At 44.6% G+C, this 21,249-nt stretch overlaps 2 protein-coding genes across 11 annotated transcripts in view; one reads left to right on the top strand and one right to left on the bottom strand.

Moving 5' to 3' along the window:
• Window positions 1-12,443, top strand: part of ZNF584 (zinc finger protein 584) — a 36,256-nt gene extending 23,813 nt beyond the window's left edge. For 4 of the 7 annotated variants that reach the window (XR_009255656.1, XR_009255655.1, XR_009255660.1 and 1 more), the window contains 2 exons: window positions 976-1,116; window positions 8,300-10,483. The gene's annotated coding sequence lies outside the window, so the exon portion shown is untranslated. Of the gene's footprint in view, window positions 1-975; window positions 1,117-8,299; window positions 10,484-11,698 lie in introns of those variants that run through there. The other 3 variants (XR_009255658.1, XR_009255659.1, XR_009255657.1) reach the window with 3 other exon arrangements.
• A 1,452-nt stretch (window positions 12,444-13,895) lies between these two features.
• ZNF132 (zinc finger protein 132) lies at window positions 13,896-20,987 on the bottom strand. Of its 4 annotated transcripts, none has more exons than XM_058706916.1 (3): window positions 20,685-20,987; window positions 17,727-17,895; window positions 13,896-16,365 (listed from the first exon to the last, which is right to left on the bottom strand). In XM_058706916.1, exons 1-3 carry the CDS (start codon window positions 20,751-20,753, stop codon window positions 14,435-14,437), a joined length of 2,169 nt encoding a protein of 722 aa, XP_058562899.1. In that variant the 5' UTR covers window positions 20,754-20,987; the 3' UTR covers window positions 13,896-14,434. The 4 variants fall into 4 exon arrangements, with proteins under 4 accessions (XP_058562899.1, XP_058562897.1, XP_058562900.1 ...); XM_058706914.1 differs by having other exon boundaries at window positions 20,442-20,985; XM_058706917.1 differs by lacking the exon at window positions 20,685-20,987 and adding an exon at window positions 20,264-20,435.
• Window positions 20,988-21,249: the final 262 nt, after the last annotated feature.

Raw genomic sequence — 21,249 nt, 5'->3', positions numbered from 1 at the left:
CGAACTGTGAGATCATGACCTGAGCCAAAGTCCGGTGTTTAACCGTCTGAGCCACCCAGGCTACCCTGTGACTTTGTTTTTAATCTAATATTTAATGATTCTACTTTTTTGCAGTCCACAGAGCTTATTCAAATTCCACCAGTTTATATATGCACACAGATACGTGTGTGTGGTTCTATACAGTTCTATCACGTGTAACTTCATGTAACATCACCTCAATCAAGATATGGAACTGCTGAAATACCACGACAACTTCCCTCATTCTACTCCTTTATAACAACCCCCTCATGTTTAACCCCCAGCAGCCACTAATCTCACCTCTGTAGCTTTCTCATTTTTAAAAAATGTTTATTTATTTATTTGGGGGTGGGGGAGGGACAAAGAGGGGGGAAAGCAAGAATCCTGAGCAGGCTTCACGCTGCCAGTGCAGCCCGATGCAAGATTCGAACCCACGAACCGTGAGATCATGACCTAAGCTGAAATCAAGAGTCAGATGCTTAACTGACTGAGCCACCCAGGCACCCCTGGAATTTTCTCATTTTAAGAAAAATGACTTAGATGAGGTCCAATTTGTCATTTTTTCCTTTTATGAATTGTGCTTTTAAGGTCAAGTCTAAGAACGTTTCACTTGATCCTAAGTCCCCCAAATTTTATCCTTAAAATGTTATAGTTTTGTTTTATATTTAAATCTATGATTCCTTTTGAGTGAGTGTTTTTACAAGGTGTGAAATTTAGGTAATGTTTAATTTTTGTTTATTTACTTATATTTTACCTGTGGGCGTCCATTTTCTCCATTACCATTTATTTGTTAAAAGGCATATTCTTCCTCCATTTAAGTTCTTTTGCATCTTTGTCAAAAATCAGTTGGGCCTTTATGTGTGGGTTCATTTGGTTCTTTGTTTTGTTCCACTAATCTATGTATCTATCACTCTGTCAGTACTAATGATTACTTTTAATATTTCCATTTCCCCATAGTTTGCACTGGGCGGACCTGGAGTCTGAGACCTAGAAGAGCAACTGGATTTGCTGTAGTGTAATGTCACCCTTCATGGATGCCACCACATTCAGAGGTTCATCCCCATCTCTTCTCCATGCAGCAAAGTAAAATTCCCAAAGGTAACTGCAGATCCAGCCCCCTGGTTGCCCATTTCCCACAGGACCTGACCCTTCCTGTCCGGGGGCCCATCTCTGACGAGGGATGGCCTGAGGACTTCCATCAGAGATTTGTCTTTTTTATGGACATTGTTGACTCTACATAGGACATTTGTCATGGATTTGTCCAGCCTTCAACTTACTCATCCCTGGTACATATCACCTTATACTGCTCTAGATTATATGATAACTTAGGTCTTTTTTTTTTTAATATAATTTTTTGTCAAGTTGGCAAACATACAGTGTGTACAGTGTGCTCTTAGTTTTGGGGGTAGATTCCATGATTCATTGCTTACAACACTCAGTGCTCATCCCAACAAGTGCTCTCCTCAATGCCCATCACCCATTTTCCCTCCCCGCCCCCCCCCCCCCCGCCTTCCCCATCAACCCTCAGTTTGTTCTCTGTATTTAAGAGTCTCTTATGGTTTGCCTCCTTCTCTGTTTGAAACTATTTTTCCCCTTCCCTTTCCCTATGGTCTTCTGTTAAGTTTCTCAAGTTCCACATATGAGTGGAAACATATGATATCTATCTTTCTCTGAGTGACATTTCACTTAGCATAATACACTCCAGTTCCATCCACGTTGTTGCAAATGGCAGGATTTCATTCTTTCTCATTGCCAAGTAGCATTCTGTTGTATGTGAACCACATCTTCTTTATCCATTCATCAGTTGATGGACATTTAGGCTCTTTCCATAATTTGGCTATTGTTGAAAGTGTTGCTATAAACATAGGGGTACATGTGCCCCTATGAATCAGCACTCCTGCATTCTCTGGATAAATTCCTAGTTGTGCTATTGCTGGGTCGTAGGATAGTTCTATTTTTTTTAATTTTTTAATTAATGTTTTTATTTATTTTTGAGAGAGAGAGAGAGAGAGAGCACGAGTGGGGGAAGGGCAGAGAGAGAGGGACACACAGAATCTGAAGCAGGCTCCAGGCTCTGAGCTGTCAGCACAGAACCCGACGTGGGGCTCGAACTCATGAACCGGGAGATCATGACCTGGGCCGAAGTCGGATGCTTAACTGACTGAGCCACCCAGACGCCCTGCGTAGTTCTATTTTTAGTTTTTTGAGGAACCTCCCCACTGTTTTCCAGAGTGGCTGCACCAGTTTGCATTCCCACCAACAGTGCAAGAGGGTTCCCATTTCTCCACATCCTCACCAACATCTGTTGTTTCCTGAGTTGTTAATTTTAGCCACTCTGACCGGCATGAGGTGGTATCTCAGTGTGGTTTTGATTTGTATTTCCCTGATGCTGAGTGATGTTGAGCATCTTTTTAAGTGTCTGTCGGCCATCTGGATGTCTTCTTTGGAAAAATGTCTATTCATGTCTTCTGCCCATTTCTTCACTGGATTATTTGTTTTCAGATGTTGAGTTTGGTAAGTTCTTTATAGATTTTGGATACTAAGCCTTTATCTGATATGTCATCTGCAAATATCTTTTCCCATCCTGTCGGTTGCCTTTTAATTTTGTTGAATGTTTCCTTTGCAGTGCAGAAGCTTTTTATCTTGAGGTCCCAATAACTTCATTTTTGCTTTCATTTCCCTTGCCTTTGGAGATGTGTTGAGCAGGAAATTGCTGCAGCTGAGGTCAAAGAGGTTGTTGCCTGTTTTCTCCTCTAGGGTTTTGATGGTTTCCGCCTCATATTTAGGTCATCCATTTTGAGTTTATTTTTGTGTATTTTTATGTTAATTTTGTGTGTGTATTTTGTGTACCCTTAGTCAAGGGTAAAACTGCAAGCATTTATACCCATGGTCAGTATTCCTTTGGGGTAACTCATGACTTTTGAATATTATGGAAACAACAATATATCCCTACTTCCAATGGGGATAAAATTAAAAATGACTCCTATGTCCAAATTTTATTAGATGCAATACCTTTGCCAGCTGCTCTGGATATTATTAAGCTTTCCAGGCATTCCAGACTCAACTCCCTGGAGGCCAAAAGAAAGCGCCTCACTGATATTTCCACCAAAAATGCTGCTTGCAAGGAGGCCAGTAGCCAAACCTCTGTCTTGGTCCAAAGAGATGTTATCCCAAGTGATAATTTGGGTGGTGAGGAATGATCAGAGACACCCAAAGGAAAAACAGTATTGAAAATCTAATAATTGTTGGTTCAATAGTAATAGAGAACCTTGGTTTGGAGCAAATAACAATCCAGCTCTACCAGAAATTCTAAAATTCTCCCTACTTACAACTGTACATGCATCAAACCATTGGTTTACTGAGAAAATGACAACATTCATGAACCAATTTTGGTTGCGAAATATTAATAAGGTCTCACAAAGTACCTACCTCACTCATCCCATCTGTCCAAAGTATAATCCAGGGAAACCTGTTAAAAAAATGGATTTCATACAGCTTCCCCATCTTGTGGATATAAATATGTTTTAATCATGGTTTGTATGTTTTCTCACTGGATCAAAGCTTTCCCTTGTAGACAGGTCAGTCATTCTACCATGGCTAAAATTGTTTCAGAAGAGATTATCCCTACCTGGGAAAATCCCTCTCCAACTCTCTAGTGCGAGGGGAACCCATTTCACTGGACAGGTGCTTTGACAAGTCTGCACTGTTTAGCTGGTTTTACAAAACTTTCATTAGCATACCATCTTCAATCCTCAGGGTTAACTGAATGCACTAACAGCATGGTTAAGACTCAATTGGTAGGGAGTCTGAGTGGCTCAGTCGGTTAAACCTCTGACTTGATTTCAGCTCAGGTCATGATCTCACGATTTGTGGGTTGAGCCCCATGTTGAGCTCAGTGCTGACAATGCTCTCTCTCGAAATGAATAAATATGCTTTAAAAAAGAGTCAATTGGCAAAATTTACAGAGGTCTTCCAAATATTTTGGCTGAAAGCATAGTTGTTAGTCCTTCTAAACCTCAGATCCACCCCTTTGGGAACACAGACTCACCCTTCGAGATAGTCACAGGATGGCCAATGCATTTGGCTATGCCTCCTTTGATCCACAGTTGATAAAAGAACAAAGAACATATACTTCAATATTGTAAAAGCCTAGTTGGTTCTATTAAAAGTAACCATGCTTCGGTAGAGCCATCTTTTCACAGTGCGCTCCTGGGAGACAATGACCTTAAGCATCACACCTTACAACCAGGAAAAGACTGCTCCAGAAGACTCTACTGCCTCACTGGAAAGGCCCTTATCAGGAACTTCACACCAAGTCTTGTGCCACCAAACTCCAGGCAATAGACTCTTGGATTTACATGTTGGAGCTAAAGAAATAACCAAACCCGACTGGACCTGCACACCACCTATTAATCTGAAAGTAAAGATTTCCCAAAGTGAAGCAGACAACATCTGATGAGACAACTTTCCCAAGATGTTTGGATCTTGCGTGCATTTTTTCTCACTGTTGCTTCTTCTCTCTCTTTTATGGGAAGAAAGGACCCCTGTCTGCATTTTCCAAGCCCTCACGAAAGGGGAAACCTCTTCTTTTGACTATGGCCTTTTGGAAACAGCCTCATTGTGATTCTGTGACAAATTAATTTTTCTCTTGCTTTTTCTGAAGGGTTAGAAGCTTCAGAATTCACAAAAATTTATATTTAATATATATATATTAAAAATATATACACACACACACATATATATGTGTACACACACACACACACACACACATATATATATATATATTTTTTTTTTTTTAAGTTTAGTTTTTTATTTTGAGGGGGCAAGGGGCAGAGAGAGAGGGAGACAGAATCCCAAGCAGGCCCTGAGCTGGCAGCATAGAGCCTGATGTGGGGCTTGGACTCATGAGCTGTAAGATCATGACCTGAAGTCTGAAGTCAGATCCTTAACTGACTGAGCCACCCAGGCGTCCCTTCACAAAATCTTTCTTTAATATGAACTATTAACCGATATTCAGAGATTCTTACTGAAATTCATGGTTTCTGAATTTAAAATTTATACGCTGTATTATCAATAACATATTTGGTTCCACACAGTTCTTTTAAGATAGTGATACTGTTTTAAAACATCTTTGAAACTTTGCTGTTTTGCAAAAAGTTGATCAACTATTGCTTCATGTTTATACTTGCACTGTATCTTCCCAAATTCACTTGGTTAGTTCTTTCAATGTGCTCCTGCAGTATTCACTCTTCTGTTTTCATGGCCTCTCTTAATTGGAGACTTCCAGGAGGATACACACTCCAGGTATGCCTCCATAGTGAGAGCTTTACTCCCCTGAGTCAGAAAGAGTGCCAATAAATATTTCAATTGGCTACTTTCAGACCTAAGGTCCTGGTTTAGAACTATCATACAATTTGGAATTATCACATTACTTCCTCTGTTTTGTAAACTTAATAATTTTAAGTTTTGTATATCATTGCTGGTCAAACTTTTGTAAGAATGATGTACCCAATAAAGAGATGATCTCCAATATTTATGATCTTGGTAAATTTATTATTATACATGGGAAGTGTCTGGAAGTTCTCCCTCCTAGCCTTCCATGTTAACTCAAATGTGGCCTTAAGTGGTTTCCAACTGGTTTCCACTTTCCCTCCAACTTAGGACATGACAACCAGGAAAGGTCCTTTTTCTGGCACTGAGTGACAAAACCACTAAAATCTGATCCTTGATCTGTGATGCTTTTAAGGAAAGATTTTGATCAAAAGGGGTAAATATGAACATTTATAAAGGAAACCTTATAAAATGGACTTGGGAGGTAGGAAGAGGACGCTCATGCCCTACCACTGGTCATCAATGGCAGACCCAACAGGAAGAAACCAGTAGTTCATCATTCCAGCAGAAGAAAGGAGGATTTCCTTCCTGACATTGGCAAAAGCCCAGCCTAAGAAAGACATGACAGTCACAATCCAGTCAATGAGAAAAAAAACAACAAAACAATCCAGCCAATGAGAAGACACTACACCTTTGAGCTCCCAGTTTACCCCAATGGAATTTTGGTTTACAACAGCCCCTCCTAACTTCTCCTTTCTTATATAAAAAAGCCTCCTTTCCTTTGATCTCCAGAATTGGATAAAGTTTTGTCACAGCTTGCTCTAATCAATCGTAATTGTCTGCTATTACTGAATAAATCCATTTTTGCTGGTACTCTGCATTATAGGTAATATCATGAAACAGTTTTGCAAAAGTCCACTTTTTATTACAGCTACCTCCTTAGTTGTAGCAGAGCATCAAAAGTTCTGTAATGGTCTCTTATTTATATGGGTTCCTATAGAGGTCCATAAGTAGAGCATTTTCCAAATCATACTGAAGTCATGCCTCAAAGCATACATACTATCAGTATTACTATTTTTTCTCTGGTTATTTGTCTACTGGCAGGTGTGGATGAGGGCAATTAATTCATCAATGTGAACTGAATTTCTGGGAAAGACTTTTTTTTTTAATGTTTATTTATTTTTGAGACAGAGAGCACAAGTGGGGGGTGGGGCAGAGAGAGAGGGAGACACAGAATCTGAAACAGGCTCCAGGCTCTGAGCTGTCAGCACAGAGCCTGATGCGGGGCTCGAGCCCACGACCCGTGAGATCATGACATGAGCCGAAGTCGGACGCTTCACTGACTGAGCCACCCAGGCGCCCCAAGACTTATTTTCTAAAAATGAATGATCTGTGATAGCCTTCTGGGCAAAATTTGGCTTCTGTTTTAAGTATGAACAATCAAGAAAAAAATAAATGAGGTTATACAAAAGAGTCTAAAAAAGTTCTGAGGGCACCTGGGTGACTCAGTCGGTTAAGTGTCTGACTCCTGATTTCATCTCAGGTTGTGATGTCACAGTTTGGTTTGTGAGTTCCAGCCCCACATGGGGCTGGGTGCTGATGGTGCTGATGGTGTGGAGCCTGCTTGGGATTCTCTCTCTCTCTCTCTCTCTCTCTCTCTCTCTCTCTCTCTCTCTCTCTCTCTGCCTTTCCCCCACTTGTGTGCACTCTCTCTCTCGAAATAAATAATTAAACTTTAAAAAGGCAGATCGCGGGGGGCGGTGCCTAATGGCTCAGTCGGTTGAGCGTCAGTCCGACTTCAGCTCAGGTCATGATCTCATGGTTCACCCCACATGGGGCTCGCTGCTGTCATCACAGAGCCTGCTTGAGATTCTCTGTCTCCTCTTCTCTCTGCCCTTCTCCTGCTCGCGCTCTCTCTCTCAAAAGTAAACATTAAAAAAAAAAAAAAATTCAAGGCGCCTGGGTGGCTCAGTGGGTTAAACATCCAATTTCGGCTCAGGTCATGATCTCGCGGTTTGTGAATTCCAGCCCCGCAAACAGGCTCTGTGCTGTCAGCTAGGAGTGTAGAGCCTGCTTCGGATCTGTGTCTCCCTCTCTCTCTGCCCCTCCCCACTTGTGCTCTGTCTCTCTCTATCAAAAAATTAAAAATGTAAAAAAAAAAAAAAAAGTTGTATACAAGATGTCAACCAACAAAAATTCACTGAAAATTTAAGAAAATAAGCATATACTTGGGCAATGAGAATTCCAATTTGGGAGACACAGACTCAGGTATAAACTTGAATTGGATCCTAAAGAAGACAAAGAAGGGGTAGAGTTATACAGGCAAAAAGCTAGGTAGGAGTGTAGTAAATGTTCAGTTCCTCTAGGCAAAACAGGGATTTAAATTAGATTAACTGAGATTGGTAGAGTTAATATGCAAATGAGGGATTGAAACTTATTAAATCACATTGGCTTTTTTTTGAAGTGAAGAATGTGGATGATTCAGGTGTCATGGTGAGGAGTAAATTAAGTCCAGGCTGAGAGCTTGCAGCTGACTAAAAAAAAAAAAAATTTTTAAGTTCATGGTTTCCCCAGTGAGGATGTGCATAAGTTTCTCCTCCCTTATGCCTGACCCTGTTTAATTTAATTTAATCAATTAATTATGTGATGTATTTTGGCAGCTTGAACCTTTATTTTTAGTATTTTTTTAAAAGCATAATTATAGAGAGGTGGGTTGGGATGGGCTAGATGGGCGACGGGCATTAAAGAGGGCACTTGTTGGGATGAGCACTGGGTGTTATGTGTAACTGAGGAATCACTAAATTCTACTCCTTAAACCATTATTACACTGTTAACTAACTTGGATTTAAATAAATTAAAAATAATTAATTGATTTTAGAAAAGCATAACTAGAAACTTTCAATACGTAAATAATCCTAGCAAACCATTTAAAAGTGTTGTTGTTCCACAGGAATTTCACATCAGGTCCACCAGGACATCCAGCTCTGTGAGTAACCCCCCCCCCCCCCACATCCCCCCCACCACCTGACTCTATTTTAAAAAGAGACCTTTTAGCCAGTCTTGTTTGCTCCATTTTGAAATCTCCTTTTACAAAGATGTAGTTAATGTTCTAACAGAGGTCCAAATAGTGGAGAGGTTTCTCCCCTTCAAGTTGGGGAAGAAAGTTGCTGGATTCAAGCTGCTATAGTGAGAAAAGTGATACATAAAAGGTTAAGACACCATGGGTACCCCAATATATCACTATGTTCTTTAATTCTTCTCATAACACTTACTAGAAATTGTCTTTCAGCAAGATCATTTGTTTTTTAAAAATTTTAAAAATGTTTTTATTTATTTTTGAGACAGAGACATAGCATTAGCAGGGGAGGGGCAGAGAAAGAGGGAGACACAGAATCCGAAATAGGCTCCAGGCCTGTGCTGTCCGCACAGAACCTGACGCAGGGCTCAAACTCATGGACCGTGAGATCATGACCTGAGCGGAAGCCAGACGCTTAACCGACTGAGCCACCCAGGCGCCCTTCAGCAAAATCATTTATATTTAGAATCCTGGCAGCCAAATATCTGTGAAGGCTGTTTTCTATATTTTGTGCTAAAAATTGAGTCTTTTTCTTGTAAATTGATAAATCATTGAAACATTTTACTTTTATAATAAAATTAAGAAGGTGGCATTTTCATTTTGTCAATTTTAACTTTTTCTTTTATCTGCAATTTGGTAGATAAAAGTGCTTTCAAATTATTAAATGTGGAGGATGCCAGACAAAAGTAATTTGTGCTATTATCCTTCCCTTCATAAAATGAAGGAGCAGCCATCCCTAGGTGGCTCAGTCGGTTAAGTGTCTGACTTCAGCTCAGGTCATGATCTCACAGCCTGTAAGTTCGAGCCCCGCATTGGGCCTGGAGCCTGCTTCGGATTCTGTGTCTCCCTCTCTCTCTGCCCCTTCTCTGCTCACACTCTGTCTCTGAAAAATAAATAATAAACATTAATATTCTTGGTTTGTTTTGTTTTGTTTTTGAGAGAGAGCACGAGAGTGAGAGCAGGGGAGGGGCAGAGAGAGGGGGGAGAGAAGGATCCAAAGCGAGCTCTGCACTGACAGCAGAGATCCCGATGTGGGGCTCAAACTCATGAACCCTGATATCATGACCTGAACCAAAGTCAGATGCTCAACCGACTCAGCTACCCAGGCACGCCTTGTGTTAATATTCACCACTGTCACCAACTGGTTTTATTCTATAAAACTGACACTGTGTCCTGTGACCCTGAAGACTTAGCACTTCATATACTGGTCATAAAGAATCACTTTCCTTCCATAGATGTTATGGACTGAATGTCTGCATGTCCCCGAACTTCATATGTTTAAGCCCTAATCCCAGTGATGGTATCTAGACAAGAGGGCTCTGGGACATAATTAGGTTTATTTATTTATTTCTTAATGTTTTTAAATTTATTTTAATTAAAAATTTTTTTAATGTTTACATATATGTGAAGGAGAGACAGAGATGAAGTGTGAGTGAGGAGGGGCAGAGAAAGAGGGAGACACAGAATCCAAAGCAGGCTCCAGGCTCCAAGCTGTCAGCACAGAGCCCGATGCAGGGCTTGAACCCACAAACCGCGAGATCATGACCTGAGCTAAAGTTGGATGCCCAACTGACTGAGCCACCCAGGCACCCCCATAATGTTTATTTATTTTTGAGAGAGAGAGAGAAACAGAGAGACAGAGCTCGAGTGGGGGAGGGGCAGAGAGAGAGAAGGAGACACAGAATCCAAAGCAGGCTTCAGGCTCTGAGCTGTCAGCATAGAGCCCAATGTGGGGCTTGAACCCACGAACCATGAGATCATGACCTAAGCCCATGACCTGAGCTGAAGTTGGGCCCTTAAGCCACTGAGCCACCCAGGTGCCCCTGGGACGTAATTAGCTTTAGATGAGTTCGTGAGGGTGGTGCTCCATAATGGGATTGGTGCCTTTGTGAGAAGAGGAAGAAAGGTCACACTCTCCTCTCTCTCCACCATGTGAGGACACAGCAAGAAAGCAAGCCACAGAGAGGGTCATCACCGGAACCCAAACATGCTGGCACTCTGATCTCTGACTTCCAGCCTCCAGAACTATAACAAAATAAGCATCTGTTGTTTAAACCACTCAGTCTATGGTATTTTGTTATTGCAGCCCAAGCTAAGTCATGTGACCTTTAAAATGTTAAGAACACCTTGTTTAGCACTAGTCTTCAAGATCAATGATTTCAGAAAGACAAATATACCCTTGAGGTTTGAAACATTTGCACCTGTGGGTACAACCATGTAAGAAAACATAAGGGTAGCAGAGGGCTGGCATCAGGCCAAAGCTTCAGGCATCAGAGAAGAGAGAAGCTAATACCAAATTGGAGGAGGAAAAGTACAGCAGACTTAGAGGAGAGGAAAAGTTGGGAGAGGTTGAGAAGACTGTAGAGGGTGTCCCTCATGGGGGAGGTCACAGGGCAAAGGTCCAAATGCAGGGAACTACTACTGGACAGAGCTCAGAGAAGAGCTATCACTAGTGAGGGCAGAATGTGCAGTGTTGGTGGATTGATAATGGACTGAAAGCGCTGTAACTGCTAGGTCCCATACAGGCTGGTATCCAGAACAGCTATAAGGTTAGGGCCATGAGGCCTTTGCCTGGAGTGTTCTGGCATCGCTGGCAAAAATCTTCCTTCTCCAACAGACTGGCTGCTGTGTACTGAGCCCCAGTAGGAGACCAGGCTGTTCTTTTTTTTTTTTTTTTTTTTTAATTTTTTTTTAATGTTTATTTATTTTTGAGACAGAGAGAGACAGAGCATGAACGGGGGAGGGTCAGAGAGAGGGAGACACAGAATCCGAAACAGGCTCCAGGCTCTGAGCTGTCAGCACAGAGCCCGACGCGGGGCTCGAACTCACGGACCGCAAGATCATGACCTGAGCCGAAGTCGGCCGCTTAACCGACTGAGCCACCCAGGCGCCCCTAGACCAGGCTGTTCTAAGGAAGATTCTTCACCCACAGAAGAATTCTTCACCCATGAATTGGGGGCCATTTATGGAATCTAACCATGGCCATCCACACAGTGTACAAAGGATTGAGATGACCAGTGTCTATCCTACCCTATTTGCTTGGAAGGCTTGATCCTCTTGTGGCTCAATTGGCCTTTAACTCTGATCTCACATGAGTTCTCCATGTTGATTAAAGATAATTCTTACATCCAGGAAGGAAGGTCTGAGCAGAGTGGGATTCCCCCAAACATCTCTGCTGGAGAGTACTTGAGCAGCCCTACTGCAAATTTTGATGACTGCAAGCCTGTCTTGGGTTCTGCCTCTGATGTGGCTATCATTCCTTGTTTCCTTTAGGCTTTTAGGAAAAGTCACCGCGAAGAGGAGGCAGCAACAATGCCTTCTCATCCACCAAGCAGTATGGATGTACACTGCATGCTGAAGCCTCTCATGTCAGAAAACTCCAGGTCTTTCTCCCCCCAGGTCTCATGGAAGGACACAGGGGAACGTATATAGCCCACATAAAGTTTTGTCAAACTGCTTTTGTACCAAAATGTTTTTTCAAATGGCTTCTAACATAAAACCAAAAGCCACATAAAAATCTGCATATCTGGCTCTTCTTGGAAAGCCAAGACATCTAAGAAACCCATATTAATTCAACCATGTTGTCTCCCCATCCCTTAAAAAGGACAGACTTCCTTGGTGGCTACCCAAAATGGGGTAATGAAGGCCATGACTATGCAATCCTCTAGAAACTCTGGTTATTAACATAAACCACTCTCCAGACCATGAGCTCTATCCTCTCAATGTCAGAGTTCTTGTGTGGTGACAGCCACGAGGTGAACAGCTCAGGAAGGATATAGGAATTCATAAAACACTTATTTGGATTTGCATTATGGGTGCTACACAAGTCTGCGGATCTTAAGAAGTTCTGCACCCTTGGGGCACCTGGGTGGCTTGGTTGGTTAAGCACCCAACTTTGGCTCAGGTCATGATCTCATGGTTTGTGGGTTTGAGCCTCTTGTCGGGCTCTGTGCTGACAGCTCGGAGCTTGGAGCTTGTTTCAGATTCTGCGGCTCCCTCTCTGCCTCTCCCTGGCTTGTGCTGTCTCTCTCTCTCAAAAATGAATAAACATTAAAAGAAGAAGAGGAGGGGGAGGGGGAGGGGATAAGAAGAAGAAGAAGAAGAAGAAGAAGAAGAAGAAGAAGAAGAGGAAGAAGAAGAGGAAGAGGAGGAAGAAGGAAGAAGAGGAAGAAGAAGGAGGAAGAGGAGGAAGAAGGAAGAAGAAGGAAGAAGAGGAGGAAGAAGAAGGAAGAGGAGGAAGAAGGAAGAGAAGGAGGAAGAGGAGGAAGAAGGAAGAAGAGGAAGAAGAAGGAAGAGGAGGAAGGAGGAAGAAGGAAGAGGAGGAAGAAGAAGGAGGAAGAGGAGGAAGAAGGAGGAAGAGGAGGAAGAAGGAAGAAGAGGAAGAAGAAGGAAGAGGAGGAAGGAGGAAGAAGGAAGAGGAGGAAGAAGAAGGAGGAAGAGGAGGAAGAAGGAGGAAGAGGAGGAAGAAGAAGGAAGAAGGAAGAGGAGGAAGAAGGAAGAGGAGGAAGAGGAGGAAGAGGAGGAAGAAGAAGGAAGAGGAGGAAGAAGAAGGAAGAGGAGGAAGAAGAAGGAAGAGGAGGAAGAAGAAGGAAGAAGAGGAAGAGGAGGAAGAAGGAAGAGGAGGAAGAAGGAAGAGGAGGAAGAGGAGGAGGAAGAGGAAGAGGAGGAGGAAAATGAGGAAGAGGAGGAGGAAGAGGAAGAGGAGGAAGAGAAGGAGGAGGAGGAGGAGGAGGAAGAGGAGGAGGAGGTAGTAGTTCTGCACTCTTATCTCACTTGGCCAGTCACCTGGAATTTTCTGATGTACCTTTAGAACAGCCAAGTTCCCCCCTAGTTTACTAGTCTTCTTCTCCACAGCCAGTGTTTCTGTACTAATGATGGCTTCCTAAATGGCCCCTGTGGGTCTCAGATTAAGTTATACTTGCCTCACCTGCAGAGCCACAGTTAATGGAGAACTGTGGTTACTCCTTATCCCCAGCGGCATGGGCCTATAGTTTCCTAGTCTCCCCAACTCCCTATTACTTCACACCCAGTGTTTCTCTATCCACTAGGTGGATACAGTATCCACTAGGCCTCTACTGGCCTCCCAGGGTCATATCTCCTTATTAGGAACCAGAAGACAGCTTCTCCTCACATGGGGGAACCCAGAGTTCTCTCTGTGAACTAGGGACCTGCCCTCTAATCCAACAGACCATTCTAATGTTGCAGACTAACATCCTCCTTCTTCAGGGTGAGCTCTGGGCCTTCAGGTATCTCTGAAACACAGGCCACTATGTTTACTTTAAGAGCCCTTCAGTTTTTCCCAGTCCTTCAAATGCAATGCGAAGTGGGCCACAAAAGATCATAGAGCAATTCCCTATGTTCCTTTTATACCCTGAGGTAGATGTTGTCGGGTGCTCTGTATCAGCCTTCCCCCACTCTACCTGCTTCTTTTTTCAACCTACCCCACCCCAACCCCCAAGATTAAGCTGGGTTGATCAATGAGGTCTTTATTATCATGCTGGATAGAGAAGACCAGGGTAAATGGTTCCAGGGAAGGGTAATGTGTGGGCTCAGTGGACACATCATTGGGATTACATGCAGACATGACAACATCCATGAGGAATGTGCGTCTTCCTGAGAAGCCCAAACTGGACATCCCTCAAGGCCCCTCAACCAGCCTGGGGTCAGTTCATTTCCTAACCCTCTCAGAGGCAGTGGGAATGAAGCCATTCCAATGGGCCCAGGATAAGTCTGTTTTCCTCCAGGAAAGTGGAAAGGAGGCACAGGGAGCTATTTTTTCCATGCATATGTAGATGACTGTTGCAAATATTTGGATCCAGGCAGGTTCAAAAGGGATTTGTGCTCCATAGGGGAGAGAGCTCAGCTCTGGGCTGCTGAGAAAGGCCAGGGTAGCTTTTGAAGGCTTCTCCAAATTAGTGGTACATGTAGGTAACTTCTCTGTGGGTATTCTGCTCCAAGTCTGACTTGGCTGAAAATCTTCTCAGAAAGACCATTTCCATAAGACTCCACTCAGGTATGAATCCTTTTATGCTGAGCAAGATTGCAAAGACGGCTAAAAATTTTTCCACAGTGGCCACACTCATAAGTCCTTTCTCTGGTATGTACTATCTGGTGTCGAACAAGTGTGGATCGTTCACTAAAGGCTTTCCCACATTGGCTGCACTCATAGGGCCTTTCCCGTGTGTGAACTCTCTGGTGACGAACCAGGTGAGAATTATTGCTGAAGGCTCTCCCGCACTCACTGCACTCATAAGGCCTTTCTCCAGTGTGAACTCTCCAGTGATAAATAAGGCTGGACTTTCGGCTAAAGAACTTCCCACATTCGCTGCACTGATAAGGCCTTTCTCCAGTGTGAACTTTCTGATGTTTAATGAGAATGGAGTTCTGGCTAAAGAATTTCCCACATTCACTGCACTCATAAGGCCTTTCTCTTGTGTGAACTCTCCAGTGCTCAATGAGACTGGAACTGTGAGCAAAGGCTTTCCCACATTCACTGCACTCATAAGGCCTTTCGCCGGTGTGAATTCTCCAGTGCTGAATCAGGCTGGAGCTGCGACTGAAGGCCTTTCTACATTCACTGCATTCATAAGGCCTTTGCCCGGTATGTACTTTCTGGTGCTGAATGAGAGTGGAGCTATTGCTGAAGGCTTTTCCACATTCGCTGCACTCAAAAGGCCGTTCTCCAGTGTGAACTTTCTGATGTCGAAGGAGGTGGGAGCTCTGGCTGAAGTCTCTTCCACATTCACTGCACTCAAAAGGCCGTTCTCCAGTGTGAACTTTCTGGTGCTGAGCAAGGTTGGAGTTATTATTAAAAGCTCTTCCACACTCGCTGCACTCATAAGGCCTTTCTCCAGTGTGAACTCTCCAGTGTTGAATGAGAGCAGAGCTACGGCTGAAGGCTTTACCACATTGATTGCACTCATATGGTCTTACTTGGGTGTGAACTTTCTGGTGCCGAAGGAAATTAGAGCTTTGGCTGAAGGCTCTTCCACATTTGCTGCACTCAAAAGGCCTTTCTCCAGTGTGAACTTTCTCATGCCGAGTGAGGTGTGACCTGTTATTAAAGGCTTTCCCACATTCACTGCACTCATAAGGTCTTTCTCCTGTATGAATTCGCTGGTGATGAACAAGTGTGAGTTTGTGGCTGAAGGTTTTCCCACAATCATTGCACTTATAATGTTTTACTCCAGTGTGAAATTTCTGGTGCTTCCTCAGTTTAGAAGGGTGACTGAAGGTCTTCTCACACTCTTTACATACATGACATGTCTCTTCATTATGACATTTTTGGTGATTAACAAGGGTTGATTTCTCCTCTAAGGAATTTTCAACTGTTGGACATCTAAACAGTATCTCTTCAGAATGAATTCTCAGGTGGTTGAGGAGGGTGGAGCTCTTCTGAAAGACTTTTCCACAGTTGCTGCACTTGAAGAGCTCCTGGGTGGAACGGACTTCTAAGAGCTGCTCAAGATTAGAACTGTGTGAAAAGGCCTTCCTGCACTCTGTGCTTCTATATGGCTTCCCACTGCTCTCAATGGCTGGATGCTGGAAGAGGTCATGGCTGTCCAAGGCATCCTCACCATCTTCCCCACAAGTGAAAGGCTTCTCTGACAGAAGGACTATAGAGTGTTCCACAAATGAGTCCCTGTCCTTGTCCCATCTGAAGGGCTTTTCTCTACTGTGCTCCTCCTGGTGCTGGTGAAGGTTCACACTGAACCAAAACTCTCTTCCACATGCTCCACATGTATAGAGGGTATTCTCAGGATATGTTCTTTGATGTTCATCCAGGTGCAAAATGTCTTTCAAGAATGGGCCACACATATCACAGGTGTCAGCCTTCTGGGTGGAAGGATTTGCAGTGGGGATCCTGACCTGTAACATCCCTTGTATAGAAGCATTCTTCTTGGAATGGGCCCCCTCATCTTCCACTCCATGCCAACAACCTAAAAGCAGAGAAATTTCTGGTAACCTGAGTGCTCCACTTGGTGGAAAGGGTGATTTCATTAGAAATGTGTGGCTGGACATATACAGCAATGGATCCAAGGGATGGTGACAGGTCAAGGGGGCCAGAAGAAGAGTGAAGGGCCCACTGTGTAGGACAGGGATAGCCAAGCTACAGAATAAAGGAGGCCTTACTAGAGGAAATGACAAAGGACTTGAATAGACATTTCTTAAAAGGAGATATGTATATATACATACACATAAACAAATGGCCAACAAGCACATGAAAAGTTGCTCAACATCATTAGTTATTAGAGAAATGCAAACGAAAACTACAGTGAGATACCATTTCACACCAACTAGGCTATCTATAAGAAAACAGACAATAGCAAGTGTTGATAAGGAAGTAGAAAAATTGGAACACTCATACACTGCAGTGGGAATATAAAATGGTACCGCCAATTTGGAAAACACCTTGGCAATTCCACTATGTATCTACCCAAGAGAAATGAAAACATACTTACGTAAAAACTTGTACATGAATGTTCATAGCAACATTTTTCATAACAGCCAAAAAAGTGGAAACAAGACAAATGCTCATCAACTGATGAATGAATAAACAAACCATTGTATATCTACACAATGGAATATTATTTGGCCATAAAAAGGAATGAAGTACTGGTAAATGCTACAACGTGGATTAACCTTACAAACATTACACTAACTGAAAGCTATTCACAGAGAAACATATACTGTGTGACTCCATTTATATGAAATGTTTAAATAAGCAAATCTATATAGTCATAAAGTATATTAGCAGTGGCCTAAGGCTGAGGAAGAAGAGATGAGGGAAGATGGGGAATGACTGTTAATGGGTACAATTTCTCTTTAGGTGATAAAAATGTTAGATTATGGTGATATTTATACAACTGTGCAAATACCTAAAAACCACTGAATTATACATTCTGAAGTATGAATTTTATGGTATAGCTCAACAAAGTTTAAAAAAAAAAGTCCCATGGGGGAAGGGACAGATTCTGGGCATGGCCCCATAGTGGGTCACCGAGCCAGAAATTGGTCTAGCTTAGTGGGATCCATCAGGCACACCATATGTCCCTGATCCCCAACCTCTGTTCCCACAAGGCCCCTGGCCAACAGCTATTAGGACTATTTATGAGGCTGCTCAGAGAAATACAAGGAGAATGCACACAGCCCAGTCCTAGCATCCACAGCATCTATAACAGGAAACCTTGGAAGAACCAGTGCCAATGGTCCAACTTTGGGATGAACAGAAAACTCTATGGGAAGAAGGTAAAAGGGAAGAAGCTGGTCACCATGCTGGGGCAGGGCAGAAAGGCCTTACCAAGTGAGGTCATGAGCTGAAAGTTCTCCAGCATAACATTGTGGTACAGGTCCCTCTGGCCTGCATCAAGAAGTCCCCACTCCTCCTTGGAAAAGTACACAGCCACATCTTCAAAGGTCACTGGGCTTTGCAATGATGAAACAGCTAAGCTAGAAGGCCAACAGATGGGCTGAAAAGCAAACAAAAAGTCAAATGGACACATCCAGTTCCTTGACCTATGACTCAGAGTTCTGCTACATCTACCACTGGCATCTTCTCTTCTTTGACTCCCTCAGTCCATCCTTCCCTCACCCACCCACAGCTCCTCCTCCTCCTCAGGCCCCCACCTCAGAGGAGATAAGAGGCCCTGGCACCACAGATGTCCCTTTATCCTTGTAGTCTCACTAGTTACTGTAGCCAGGCCAATCCAATCCAATCCAATCTAGAGAAACAAAAAGCTGATACAGATGCTGTCTGTGCTCTGTGCTAGCCAGGAACCCACTCTTCACACTAAACAAGCTCCTTTGTGTTCCCCAGATCACACCTCCCAAGTATAAGAAAATTTGGACTCTCTTTCCTCCCTTAAGCCTCTAGTGCCAAGGCCCTGGGCCCATTGGTTCACATTCCCTTACCTTGTACATGTCACTCTTTGGACACCCACTCCCCAGCCCCCACCCTCCCTTCCTGTCCACACCACAGGCATATCCCTAGTTCCTATATCCCACTACGCACATGGCATACCCAACATAAAATGGGCAACCAGGATCCAATACTCAGCCTGGCTTGCCCCACATCTCCAAAAATCGCCACTGCCAGAGACAATCATCACTTCTGGTTAATGCCTCCCCACTTTGCCTTGTTGCTTCAGCCTTCAGCTCCCCAGAACCATGAATAGATCTTAAACACCCCTGCCCTCTTCCACCTCCACCCTCTACATGCTTTCCCTTCAGCAGTCATAGCTGTTTTCACAGATAGACAAATCCCAGACCCTAGGCTTGGGGACTCTTAGTTTAGACTGACCCTTTCTGCCCCTGATTACTCCTCCACCCTGAAAAAAACCCCAGACCCCAAGGAGGATGGCCACAAAAACCTGGTGAGCTGTAGAGAGGTAAACCAGTCTCATCTCAGACCCCACTGTCATCTTACCTCTGTTACTTTCATGCTTCATTTTTTTCATCCCAGGTCTAGTCTCTAGGTAGAGGCTTGGTCACCATTTTGGTCAACCCCCAGCCACACATAATGTCGACACACAAGTCTCCCTTGGATGTCTCCAGCCTGGACCTGGCATAAAGCATACTTGGCACTTCCATTTGGCAGTCTACAGGACACCTCAAATACAATACGGCTAAAGCCTAGCTCTTCATCTTCCCTCTGAAATCTACTCCTCACGCCAACTTCCATGCCTGCCAAACCTGTCTGGGTCAACCCTGATATCTCATTGCCTCACAGCAGGAAATCTAGTCCACCCTACTTAAAAGGGAGATTCATGGGGCGCCTGGGTGGCTCAGTTGGTTAAGCGGCCGACTTCGGCTCAGGTCATGATCTCGCGGTCCGTGAGTTCGAGCCCCGTGTCGGGCTCTGTGCTGACAGCTCAGAGCCTGGAGCCTGTTTCAGATTCTGTGTCCCCCTCTCTCTGACCCTCCCCTGTCCATGCTCTGTCTCTCCCTCTCTCAAAAATAAATAAAACGTTAAAAAAATTTAAAAAAAAGGGAGATTCAGGAGCCAACAATTTCTCCTACTTCTACCTTTGGTCCAGCCACCAAAGCACACACTTGAACTGTTGCAGTCACTCAATGGAAGACTCAGTGGTCTTCCTGCCTCCAACTTCACCTCCAGAGAGAACTCTGTTCTCTCCTGGCCATCCAGAGGGAGCCTATTAAGATCCGAATCAGATCACCTCCCTCCTCTGCTCTAAACTTTCTGGGATTCACCATGCTCAGAATAGAGACCCAGCTCCTCAGCCTGCCATTCCAGGCCGATACCTGTCCCCATGCTTTCTATGTTCACCAGATGAAATACAGACCTTCAGTTCCTTGAACACTTCCACCTTATACTCCCCTTCAAGAAATTTGCACATGCTGGTCCCTGTGCCTGGGATACCCTTCCAGACCTTATCCCATAGGATTCCAGAAATATGAACGTTGGGGGGGAAGTCATCAAGAGGATGTGACTGCCAGTTGACCCATGACCTGGACCTGGGCAATGGGAGGCTTGTCATCACCTCCTGTCCTTGGAATGTGTATTCTTCCCCACTCCCAGAAATTCCCCCAGGGACATAGCCTTGAGATTGTCATCTGACACTGAAACCATCTGGATGGTATACTTGACTGAACCAAGTTAAAGTCTCCATATAAACTTTTAAGATTTGTTGGCCTGGTGTGGAGATCTACTCTTGTGGCTGCCCAAGGCAAGCTTCCTATGTACCTGTCCTTGCTTATTAAACCTGCACCAACCAGTCTGGAGTGAGGTGCCTCTTTCTTCACTCTCTCACTACCCTCCACCTCTGGGGTTGGTTTCAGATTACACCAGGGCAGCTCCTGAGGAGGTTGCTAACTTACAGTGAACCCATCCATATAACGTCCAGCCTGGTTTCAGGATGCTAGGAAGAGTGACCCTGGGCTCCAGACTCAAGTGTAGGCGAAGAGTCCAGGACACCATCATTCTCTTGTACAGGGGCTCCAGGATCGGGAGGGCAGGGATACCAGCGGGCGAGGAACTGGGGCACCCTCCACTCACCTGCCCGGGGTCCATCAGCGAGGTTGCTGGCCTGGTCAGAGTCTGTGGAGTGGGCGGGGCCGTGCAAGGCAGCGACAGTGACAAGCCCTGCGGGGTCATCCAAAACCCTACGCCCCCACTGCCCGGGGTGACCGCGTGCTGACGGTCGCACTCAGGGTTTTAGTAAGTCTTCCCCGTATAAAATGCACCCAAGGACCTGGGAGCTGTCTCCGGGGACCGTGGGGCTAAGGCGGAGTACATTACCTCCGTTCTACATCTGGGGAAACCAAGGCTCAGGAAGGAGGAACCATTAGCCGAGGGGTAAAAGTGCATGCAGTGGTGCGGTGACAGTCCCGGGACTTCCCTATGCCCATCTCTGGTCCCAGCAGCCGACTGCCAACCAGCCCACCAACTGCGCGGCGAAGATTGCAATGGCGACGACGGAAGTCCCGCCCAGTCCTCTTTTGCTAGCGCAGAAACGCCCAGACTCTGAGCGGGCAAATGCTCTAGGCCCGCCGCTGGCTACCACACTAGTTCCTACAACCAGTAGCTGTGCCTCCGGGTCGTTGCCTGGGTGATCAGGACACACACACACACACACACACACACACACACACACACACGCACGCACGCACGCACGCACGCACGCGGACACACACACGCACGTGTCGCGTCACTGCTCACGCGTCGCGAACTACATTCCCCAGAAAGCCTCTCATCAAGCGTCTTCTCAGAGCTTCCCAGGGAGAACCTGGGCGAGGGGCGTTTCCGAGGCCGCGATCTGGGCTCTGGCCAATGATAGCCTAGGGGAGAGGCGTTTCCGGAACCG

This window comes from Neofelis nebulosa, chromosome 17, assembly GCF_028018385.1.
Source record: "Neofelis nebulosa isolate mNeoNeb1 chromosome 17, mNeoNeb1.pri, whole genome shotgun sequence".
Classification (NCBI taxonomy): domain Eukaryota; kingdom Metazoa; phylum Chordata; class Mammalia; order Carnivora; family Felidae; genus Neofelis; species Neofelis nebulosa.
Note: the sequence above shows the minus strand (reverse complement) of the source record. Positions and strands in the feature narration are given on the sequence as shown.

Bases quoted from the DNA above. Each gene is read 5' to 3' on its own strand.
- ZNF132 (XM_058706914.1), bottom strand. From the start codon at position 20,540: ATGACCCCGCAGGGCTTGTCACTGTCGCTGCCTTGCACGGCCCCGCCC. The intron at 17,896-20,441 runs GTGAGTGGAGGG...TTTGCTTTTCAG, and splicing joins CGCTGATGGACCCCGGGCAG to CCCATCTGTTGGCCTTCTAG. The intron at 16,366-17,726 runs GTAAGGCCTTTC...CTCTGCTTTTAG, and splicing joins TCAGCTCATGACCTCACTTG to GTTGTTGGCATGGAGTGGAA.